Here is a 12,003-nt window from a genome sequence, read left to right as displayed (position 1 = left end):
TTCTCAAATAAATCACTCTTTTTCTTCTCCATAGCTTTTATTCCTTCAATTGCCAAAATCAGGTTCTTACAGTAAAGGAGATGACAATCAGTGAAAACAAACATGTGTTGGAAACAAAGAATTACAATCTGTAGACTCCAATTAATGTTGGATCTTTAAGTGCCAACAGAAAGAATCAGCAGAACACATCTGCTGACGAAGGATTCCCTGCAACCTGAAGTGAAACTGGATACTCCACCAGATTTCCACAATGTCCTCCTTTAACAGATACAATTTGTAATTGTCTTGAACCACTGATAGGAGTTTCTGCAAGAGACATTTTTCTTGCAGCTACTGTCTTCAGCCGGTACCTCTCTGCTCTAGATCCAATAACCTGTCCTAGCACAGATGCTGCAATGGTAAATGCCATGGCCGATTTCGGCATCAACACAGATTTCCGAAGCATGGCTATGAATGGAACTGCTGCATGGACAGCTGTGAACCATGATGCTGAAAACTTTTGGGTGTGCTCCCTCCATATTCCTAATGGGATATTTGCGGCCATGCCCAACATCCCAATTACAAGTATTTTGGCAGGCAAGGGTTGAGGCCGAAGGTTCTTTGCAAAAGCTGTCCGTGATATAGCTGCTCGGGCTGCAACCACGGCAGGTGGGCACCTGAATTTCACGCCAGGTGGGGGCTGGAAAACTTTTGCAACGAGCGGCAGGACACTGCTAACTGCACGATATGACTTTGCAATTGGGCAATTTCCTGTTTGCAACCATTCATTGCTTGAAGCCTCGTGATTTGGCTGTCCTCCCTGAAAAATCATCATAAAAGCGGTCAAGAAAGCAATTCAGACATAATATAAAGTTCTAAAAATTTTGATCAGTTTCAAAATATAAACATGTCTCAAATGCTTTAAAACTTTTAAGTCTGATACATCAAATATTTTAAGAACCTTCAAGGATGCTATATTACATTTCAATGTGCAGTAAAAGAAATAATCACCACTCATAGGCAAGAAATTAACAATAATTTACCTGTGAAGATGGTTTCTTTTTGGATGATTTGGAGTTCTTTTCATTTTTCCACTTCTTTGAAAATGAGTCAAAGCTAAAGGGTCCCCCAGGTCCAAAGAATGAAAGACTGATGGTAGCTGCCTTTGCAGCTAAAGGATTGAACTCAGGAAGGGTTGGTTGGGAGTCGTCTTTCTCAGAACTTGAGAATGATCTTCCAGTAAGTGGGACAACTCCATCCCGTCCATGGAATAGCCTGAATGCCATATCAAAATTTGGACCATCTTCAAAAATTGGACCTCTGCCTTTGCGGACCTAGCAAAAAGTGAAAAATAAAAAATTTCAGAAGTAACCTAATTTGAATTATCCAGTGTCAACTAAATCAGGCAATCGTTCAGGTAAGTAACATGTTTGCAGGAATAAAAATATCATGACAGTGAGACACAAATGCAATCAGGTTAAGGGGACAAATGAAGTTTCATATCTAATCAGGCTAGCTCTAAGTAACATCAAAGTGATCTTGTTCCAAAAGGTTTTGATTTAGAAAAAGCACAATGTAAAAGTAGAATTGGCAATATTTAGGCACATGCGAAATCAGACTCAAGTAAAATGACAGAATAAGAAACATAGGGAATATCATACGCTTAAGCACAACCAAGTAAAAATATATAACTTACAGGCATTGGGAAAGGCATAGATGAGGAGAAGGAGAAATTAGTGGGCTCATTAATATTTCTCAAAAAGGGACACCTAAGAATGTCATGCTGAGAAGGTACAGATTCATCATTTAGGCCTCTGAAGAAAAAGTCCATCTTTAACAGGAAGCAAGTTTGCCTGCACAGAAAGCTCTTAATGTTATGGATATGAAATCCAAAATGCCGGATAGGAAACCAAAATTCAACACATTGACAAAATAATTCCAAGATAAAAATCAGCAGCTATTGATCCAATGGTAAGGCAGAAAAATCACCTTATCTAATCTTCAGTCACAATAGAAAACAAATATACATAAAGGTCAAAACAAGCCCAGCTCATATTTGCCAGTTGCAGTTCAAGCTTAAAATCTTAAAGATTAAATATACTTGATGACGTACACAGATAGAAGCGAGCCAGTAGATATCAAAACTGATGTAAGCAACAGTGTATAGATTGTTTCAGGAGATTTCAAAGGATTCAATAAGCACAAAAGAGAATAATAACCCATCTGACTATCTGGTAACATCAAGCCAGAATTTGGGAATCCAAAAGAAGAAGAAAAGAAATTAAATTAAGGCTGCTTCATATACAGTGAAGATTAGATAAGGCTCCCTGAATCTCTAACAGTAATTGATTCCTCAAATGAGACATCTATGTTATAAATAGCTTGTATGTTAGATAGTATAGAGAGAAAGAATTTCTATATTGTTAAAATATAAGAAAGTGAAGGAATGGCAAGAGTGAAATATGTATAGAATTATATATATATAATTCAATATATATTATTCTATTATGGCACTTAACAAGTAGATGTGTCTGTTAATAGACAGACATATCAATTCTATACAAACAGTCACAACTGTTTGTATAGGTATCTGTTAATAAACAGACATGTCTATTCTATACAAATAGTCACAACTATTTGTATAGGTATCTTTTAATAAACAGACATGTCTATTACATAAACAGTTGTATCTATTGGAGATAGACAGATGTGTCTATCTAGTAAAGGTGCCATGACTTTTCATTCTTTATAAATATGGATGAGTTTTTTCAATCCATATATACTACTTCTACTTCTTCTTTTCTTCTAGTCTCTCTAAATTCAGTTCATATCAAGAGTTCTTAAGGGAAATCTTCAGGAATTGCTGTCTGCAGATTTCAGGCTTTGTTGTATCCTGGAGGTATATTGCCATAACCTTGCAGCAATCTAGTGGGGGCAATTAATACCTTAAAGATAGTGATTCATCACGCCTCAAAGCCTATTCTACACCCACTGCCTCAACAATTTTAAGGTATTAATCGCAATAGAGTCTAAGGCTGTTTCCATGATGAATCAAGAGTTCATGAAACTTGATCATTTTAAGGAACAAATTATGTTCACTGAGAAGGTAAAAGCAGATCAGGAAAAGAAGATGAATTGCCATGCAGAGGTCATATTCTCATTAACTCATCAGATAGGCTATAAGATTTGTTTACCTCTGTCAAGTCTCCAAAAGAAATTTGGAATTCGTTAGAATTCGAATATAATACAGAAAAAAAAAGGTATGGATAAATTTCTCATTATGAAATATTTTGAATTCTAAATACTTGATAATATGTCTGAAGAAATATAAGATTATATTATGATGCTAAAGCTCATGGTGAATGTAATAAAGAAGGTAATAAGATTTATGTGCATAAGTCGAAAAACACTTTTATATGCATAAATCCTAATTCATATTAATTGTGTCTATCACTAACTAGGTGGAGATATTATTAAAAATATTAGTGATAATAAAATTTATCTCATTTTGAAAGAGTTATGTATGTTTATTAAAAGGCATCAAAATGAACTATTCATTACCGATAGCTATATCTATTTTAAAAGGTGTAAATGAACAAATATAATTGTTCTAAAAGATACAAAGTGAATAGGTGTATCTGTTCTAAGAGGTATAAGTGAATAGTTGTATCTATTCTAAGATGTATAAGTGAACAGTTGTATCTGTTCTAAGAGGTATAAGTGAGCAAATGATATGTTCTAAGAGGTATAAGTGAATAAATATAATTATGCTAAGAGATACAAAGTGAATGGTTGTATCTGTTCTAAGAGGTATAAATGAATGGTTGTATCTGTTCTAAGAGGTATAGGTGAATAGTTGTATCTATTCTAAGATGTATAAGTGAACAGTTGTATCTGTTCTAAGAGGTATAAGTGAACAGTTGTATATGTTCTAAGAGGTATAAGTGAATAAATATAATTATGCTAAGAGATACAAAGTGAATGGTTGTATCTGTTCTAAGAGGTATAAAGGAATGGTTGTATCTGTTTCTAAGAGGTATAAATGAACGGTTGTATATGTTCTAAAAGGCATAAGTGAGCAGATGTAATTGTTCTAAGAGATACAAAGTGAGCGGTTGTATCATTTGTAAAAGGTATAAGTGAACAGATGTAATTGTTCTAAGAGATACAAAGCAAACGATTGTATTTATTCTAAAAGGTGTAAGTGAACAGATGCAATTATTCTAATAGATACAAAGTGAACTATTGTATATGTTTGAAGAGATGCAAATGTTTTATAAATAGTAGTTTGGAACAAAAATCTATTAACTTTTCTTTTTTGTCTCTTCTCTTCATTTTTACCGACAATCAACATTATTATTCTTTAATTTATTCTTGGGAGAATTTTAAAATTGCTGTCTAGATTTATATTTTGGTTATTATCCTTGAGGGATCTGCCTAAAACTACCCAGCTATAATATAGTGGGGGTTTTACTCTTTTTCAATTTCATTATATTGAGGGAAGTAAATACTCCATATGATATTTATTACAAATTGACTGAAAATTTTGGTAGAATAATTATTCAAATTGAGTGTGCTAGTGCTATTGGTAGCTTAATATATGTTATGCATTGCACTACTCCTGATATTGCTTTTGCAATGTATAAATTGTCAAGATATACTAATAATCCTAGTGTGGAATATTGAAAAGAAATTTCAAGGGTTTTTGGATATTTAAAAAAGGAATTATAAACTATAGATTATTCTGTGATAAGTTTTCAATTGTGTAAAAACCATATAAAGAATTGTATCTATGCAAAGAGTTATGTCCCTTGGCCAAAAGATGTAACTAAATGAAAAGATGCAATTCTTCTAAATAGTTACATGCATGAAGAGATGAACTAATTGGCCAAAAGGTTGGTACATTTTGAGTAGTAAAAATAAGAGCCTTACAAGTCATTTGTAAGAAGTGACAAAAGAACAAATGAGTATGCATTTGTGTGTGTGTGCAAGTTTAGCTTGGTTCTTTATTGTTGGATACTCTCATTTTAAACAAGTTATGGAGCAATTTATTTCTGCAAATAAGGTACAAACCTAGACTGTGAATTATTTATGCAGTTCATGTTATAAACATGTGATTATATGGTTGACTAGTGAAACAAATATGGTTGGAGATCCTAAAGTGTTATAAATACCAATTGGATATGTATTACTAAGGATAATAAGTCAACTTTTGGTTGGGTGTCCACTTTAGGTGGAGGTTTTGTTTCTTGGGCATCAAAGAAACAAACTTGTATAACTTATTCTACGGTAGAATCTGAATTTATAACTTTGGCGAATGTAGGTAAAGAAGTAGAATGGCTGAGAAACTTGTTATCGGATATTAAGTTGTGGTCACAACCTGTGCTATCTATTTCTTTATATTGTGATAGTCAAATCATGATGGTTAAAGCTTATAGTAAAATATACAATTGAAAGTATATATATATAAGCTTAAGACATGAAAATGTAAGACAATTAGTCTCTAATGGAGTTATTACCATGGTTATGTTAAATCCTATAATAATCTAGCAAATCCTTTAATAAAAGGGCTCTCGAGAGTTATGATCATAAGCACATGTGCTGATTAGGATTTAGAATATTCCATTAAATTTACTAATGATGGGAACCCTACTTTATAGTATTATTACTAAATAAAGTTTAAAGGGTAACAACAAGTCATTAGTAAATAGTGTAATTAAAGTACTTAATGTACTAAGTTAATGGAATGAGGATGAGTGTTTATACTCTTAATGAAGTTTAAAATTATTACAAAGGAAACTTCACCTATATGAACATAGGAAGTGGTGCCGCTTCAACAAAAGTGAGAATAACTTTTGTAAATGTTCATGAAAACAGGAGGTAGCACAAGGCCATATTCGTGCTAAAATTTTGGTGAACTTTTTAAGTTGAACTAATTGATTCGTGTGTGTAGTATTTCCGGTTCTATTTGATAGGAATCTAGGTTTAAGCTAAGGCCACCATGATTTCTTTAGAACTTTGAAATACTTACACTAAGGAAAAGTTTAAATCGAAAGATACTTTTCATTATGCATGAAACAATGGGATCTAACAATACAAGCTAAGTGGGGGATTGTTATAAATAGCTTGTATGTTAGATAGTATAGAGAGAAAGAATTTCTATATTGTTAAAATATAAGAAAGTGAAGGAATGGTAAGAGTGAAATATGTATAGAATTATATATATATAATTCAATATATATTATTCTATTATGGCACTTAACAAGTAGATGTGTCTGTTAATAGACAGACATATCAATTCTATACAAACAGTCACAACTGTTTGTATAGGTATCTGTTAATAAACAGACATGTCTATTCTATACAAATAGTCACAACTATTTGTATAGGTATCTTTTAATAAACAGACATGTCTATTACATAAACAGTTGTATCTATTGGAGATAGACAGATGTGTCTATCTAGTAAAGGTGCCATGACTTTTCATTCTTTATAAATATGGATGAGTTTTTTCAATCCATATATACTACTTCTACTTCTTCTTTTCTTCTAGTCTCTCTAAATTCAGATCATATCAAGAGTTCTTAAGGGAAATCTTCAGGAATTGCTGTCTGCAGATTTCAGGCTTTGTTGTATCCTGGAGGTATATTGCCATAAACTTGCAGCAATCTAGTGGGGGCAATTAATACCTTAAAGATAGTGATTCTTCTCAAAGCCTATTCTACACCCACTGCCTCAACAATCTATGGATGGACATGGACTCCTAAGAAAAACCTACATTCTACAAAATCAAAATTACTGCTTTTCAAAAGCAAAAAGTTTAACAAAAGCTATTAAACGATTACTGTGATTCATAGAGCTTGAAGTCATAAAAAAACGCAAAACCCATTTGAATTCAGAAACCTAATTCACATCGCAACCATAAAACCATCGATCCCCCAAGTCAAAAACCTCTAAATGAACAAAATCCAATCTTTTCCCTTAAGTAATGAAGCTGACGTCAAACAAAATTCAGCACTAATACAGCCCAGATCATGATCATAGTAATTAAAACAGAAAAACTAAGCTAAAAAATTGCAAAACAAATATCAAAAACTGAATGAGATCAATTTTCTGGAGCACAAATAAAAAACAAAACAAGAAATCCAAAGAAATTGGAAATAATTTAGTAAAATGCAAGAAACCCAAAGCGTAATCACATCATACCTGCTTCAGCGGTGATAATCAAGAGGCGAAGAGCAAGAATTGAAAGGAAAGCGTCTATAGTGAGAAGCGAATAATTGGAGGAAGAGGAAGGAATCAGAGAACTTATGAAGAAAACGAGGGAGAGATGATATTTGTTTATTCAATTCGGGAGAGGTGACAGTAAACGACGCCGTGCTTAGCACACGCCAATTGATGAGTGGTGGGTGTAATAGTCAAAGAAGGTGCTTTAGGTGAGGGTTTGGTCAGACATGATAAATGCGTGAATGAATTATTCTTTTCGATTCCATTCACATTCAGTTTGTACATACGTTTGGTTGACCAATATTCTTTTTTTTTTTTAATTATTATTTAATTCTCCCATTTATATAAAATTACTTATTTAATCATATATTTTAAAAAAATATTCTATTTTCTTTATATATTTATATTATTAAACTATTTAATCTTTTAATTAAATTTATGTTAGTCAATACTAATTAAATTATTATTTAATTATTTTATTTTTAAAAAAATTAATTAATTATTATATTTTAAAATATACTACTATATAATTTCTTTATTTTTAAAAAATAATTAAGAAATTTAATTAATTAATTATTATATTTTAAAATACACTAATATATAGTTTCTCTATTTTAATAAAATTAATTAATTAGTTTCTATATTTTAAAAATATATTATCGGATAAAAATATAAATTTTTAAATTTGAATTTATATATTTTTTTTAATTTTTTAAATATTTTTATTTAATTTCTTAGACATTATTCTTGTGTTTCATTTACTACAAAATAATTTTTTTAATTACTTAGAAATTTAGAAAATTTTATTAATTTTTTTGCATAAATAACTTGTTATCAAAAGATGAAAAAGAGAAAGGATGAGAGGGATAAAGATATGGATGCAGCGAAAAAGAAATATATGAAGCGAAAAATAACAAGAGAAAAATAAAGAGGAGATGATTAAGGTAGTTTAAGTATCATAAATATTATGGGACTAAATAATTATCGAAACTAAATTATAAGGACTAATTAATATATTTTTAAAATACAATGAATAACTAATTAGTTTCACTAAAATAAATGAATTAAATAGTCGTTTGATTGGCATTATTAACAAAAATTAGCGGAATGATTAAACAATTTAATAGAAGTAAAATATAAGGTTTAAATAATGCATTTTTCAAAATATAAAGATAAAATAATTAATTTCGTTAAAATACAGAGAATAAATAATGAATTTCTTTTTTCATAATCACAATTTTTAATTATTTTTAATTAAAAAATAAATTAAATCAAAATTATGATAAACCTAACAATCATTTTGTAAATTATTTTTTCTTATAAAATATAAAAGACAAATAAGGTATTTAGTTTTACTAATTATTTTTAATTTAAAATATATTTTTTTAATTTATGGGTTAAATTAAAAATAAGTAATTATTTGATAAAATTACTTTAAAATAATTTAATTTATTTAAATTATCAAAAAATATATAAAATTATGTATTAAAGTTGTTAAAATAGAATAATATTAATATTTTAAAAAATTATTAAGATAATATAATATTTTGTTTTATCAATGAATAATTGTTAAATAAGTAAATAAGTTATAAGTAAAGATACATTACTTATTACTTCTGATTTAATTTAAATAATTATTTTAATTTATATATTAAATCAAATATTAATCTATTATCGACTTTCCATTAATAAGTAAGTTTAATTAAATTACAAATCAAACAAAACACTCTTAATTATACTATGCCTATTCACTTGTTAATTAAAAAAAAATGTTATAGTTATTTATATTTATTTATTTAGTCACTCTTTTAAATTTTATTAAACTTGAGATCACCAAAGAAAAATCTGCCTACTTTATATATATATATATATATATATATATATAAAGTAGACAGATTTTTCTTTGGTGCTGCAAAATAAGATTTCAAAGTCTTCATATTTATGATATGTTGCAACATTTAAAGCAGTTAAATTTTCTCCTTAACTGCTACATAAGATTCTAAAACTATTATATTTATGCCAAATGACAATATTAAATGAATTTATTGTTTTCTCACATATACCAATTATATTACTCTCTCTCTCTCTCTTTATATATATATATATAGCTGGGAGGTTTTCCCTTGCTGTTACCATGTGACACTCTAAATTTTAGTGCAGACACGTGGCACTCACTATATAAAAATTATTATATTTAATAATTATAATAATTAATGTAAGTAATTATTATCTTTTATATTAAGTATTTAATTTCATTTTTTATTTAATTTTAATTTTCTTTTGAATATTTTTACTATTATCATTATTACCATAATTTTTATGACTAACTAATTAAAAATAGCATATATATTTCAAAAATTCATAAATTTCTCATTTAAGCATTATTAAATTTTTTATTATTTTATTTAATTATAAAAATTTAAGAATTATAAATCTTAATATTAATAAAATAATTTAAAATTATACCATAAAAATTATCACATGGAGTTAAATAATTTGTTCTCTCTTTTTTATATATTTAATAAATTTTAATTTACCTTTATTTTATTTTATTTTAACACGTATTTAATAAAAATATATTTTTAATTATATATTAAATGTTGTATATATAAAATGAATTATGAAAAAATGAAATAAATTTTTGTTTTCATAATAATGAAAAATAAGAAATTTATGTTAATATTTAATTTTCATTATTTTTTTGATATTCTTTGTAGTATAATTAATAAATAATTAATATTAGTATTAATTATATTATATTGTTTTATTATATATATATATATATGCACACCTACCTCCACTTGAAATTTTATTTTTTATTAATTAATTATATAATTTCTTCAAATTATGATTAAGTTATTGTTTTACTAATAATGCATATATAAGTTACAAATTATTTAATTATTATACTTTAATACTATAATAAATAGCTATTATTATTGTTATTAATATTATTATTATTATAAATACATGAAAAGTTCAATTTAATTAGAGAAATAAAAAATTAAGAATTAATTAAATTAATTTATTAATTTTACCATATAAAAATATATATTAATTTTACATATGTTGCATTTTCACTTTCTGATAAAAAAGTAGTTTATATTTTTATAAAACAAATTCAAGAGGAGGTAAGATTTTAAATATATCATATTTATACAAATTGATAATTTTTAATTACATTTATTGATAACTATTTTTCTATATTTCCTGAAAGTTGTTATATACTAAATAGTAATATTAAATTAAATTTATTGCCTTGCCACACACACACACACACACACACACACACATATATATATAAAATAATTTTTATATAGTAAAATGCCATATGGTAGCATTAAAATTTAAAGTGCCACGTAGTAATAGTAAGGGAAAATCTCTCCACTTTATATATATATATATATATATATATATATATATATATAGAGAGAGAGAGAGAGAGAGAGAGAGAGAGAGAGAGAGAGAGAGAGAGAGAGAGAGAGTAATATAATTGGTATATGTGACAAGGCAATAAATTCAATTTAATATAAATATAATGGTTTTAGAATCTTATGTGGCAGCTTAGGAGAAAACTTAACTGCTTTAAATGTTGTCATGTTGCATAAAATATGAAGGTTTTGGAGTCCTACATGAAGCAGATAAGTTTTTCCCTAGTGCTGCCATGTAGGACTCCAAAACCTTCATATTTTATGCAACATGACAACATTTAAAGCAGTTAAGTTTTCTCCTAGGCTGTCACATAAGATTCTAAAACCATTATATTTATGTTAAATTGAATTTATTGCCTTGTCACATATACCAATTATATTACTCTCTCTCTCTCTCTCTCTCTCTCTCTCTCTCTCTCTCTCTCTCTCTCTCTCTATATATATATATATATATATATAAAACAGAAAGGTTCTCCCTTACTGTTGCCATGCGACACTCAAAATTTTAGTGCAGACACGTGGCACTTACTATATAAAAATTATTATATTTAATAATTATAATAATTAATGTAAGTAATTATTGTCTTTTATATTAAGTATTTAATTTCATTTTTTTATTTAATTCTAATTTCCTTTTAAATATTTTTACTATTATCATTATTACCGTAATTTTTAAGGCTAACTAATTAAAAATAGCAGATATATTTCAAAAATTTATAAATTTATCATTTAAGCATTCTTAAATTTTTTATTATTTTATTTTGTCACACCTTACCCCCTCTGTAAGGCATAATATGATCCCGTAGAATACCTAATGAACTATCGAATTTCACCTACCGATAACTCATTAAGTACCCTACAAGAGATTTTAAAACAATTTTCTTACTTTTTATAAGTGGTGAGCATTTTCTAATAGATATTAAAATCATTTATTTAAAGTTCTAAAACTAGTAAAAAAAATTTTTTTTTTGTTCCATTTTATTTTTTCACAAATTTTATAAAAATTTCGGCAGAGTGCCGTCTGTATTTTGAGAAAACAGTTCTTCAAATACCTGTAAAAAGCACTTCCAAAGATTTATCTCAACAACTTCATCAATTCAACATCCATCCCAACCAATTTCAACATCATTTCTCAATTTTCAAAATTCAACATCATCAAATAATATAATTCAATTTCTTTCAAATTTAAAACAAAATATTTTCATAAAGATAAAATAATTTAGATACATCATTCTAAATATTTACATTAGGAAAAATCCAAACTAAAATTATTACAAACTTTATACAACTACTCATAACCAATTTTACATGTCCATACAGTTTGCATGCATTTACATACATCAAAATAATTTTTACAATGAGGGTA

General features: G+C 27.6%; 1 protein-coding gene across 1 annotated transcript; it reads right to left on the bottom strand.

The window, feature by feature from the left end:
* On the bottom strand, positions 1–7,378 carry LOC110648395 (uncharacterized). Its single transcript, XM_021802608.2, has 4 exons — positions 7,186–7,378; positions 1,676–1,832; positions 1,023–1,313; positions 1–799 (listed from the first exon to the last, which is right to left on the bottom strand). The coding sequence occupies exons 2-4, from the start codon at positions 1,808–1,810 to the stop codon at positions 176–178; spliced, it is 1,050 nt and encodes a 349-aa protein (XP_021658300.2). The 5' UTR covers positions 1,811–1,832; positions 7,186–7,378; the 3' UTR covers positions 1–175.
* Between the last annotated feature and the right edge of the window lie 4,625 nt (positions 7,379–12,003).

This window comes from Hevea brasiliensis, chromosome 8, assembly GCF_030052815.1.
Source record: "Hevea brasiliensis isolate MT/VB/25A 57/8 chromosome 8, ASM3005281v1, whole genome shotgun sequence".
NCBI classification, from domain to species: Eukaryota; Viridiplantae; Streptophyta; class Magnoliopsida; order Malpighiales; family Euphorbiaceae; genus Hevea; species Hevea brasiliensis.
This window is presented reverse-complemented; position numbering and strand designations above follow the sequence as displayed.

Coding starts and splice junctions, on each gene's coding strand:
- LOC110648395 (XM_021802608.2), bottom strand. CDS start 1,810: ATGGACTTTTTCTTCAGAGGCCTAAATGATGAATCTGTACCTTCTCAG. Junction 1,314..1,675: donor CTATGCCTTTCCCAATGCCT/GTAAGTTATATA, acceptor ACTTTTTGCTAG/GTCCGCAAAGGCAGAGGTCC. Junction 800..1,022: donor AAAAGAAACCATCTTCACAG/GTAAATTATTGT, acceptor ATGATTTTTCAG/GGAGGACAGCCAAATCACGA.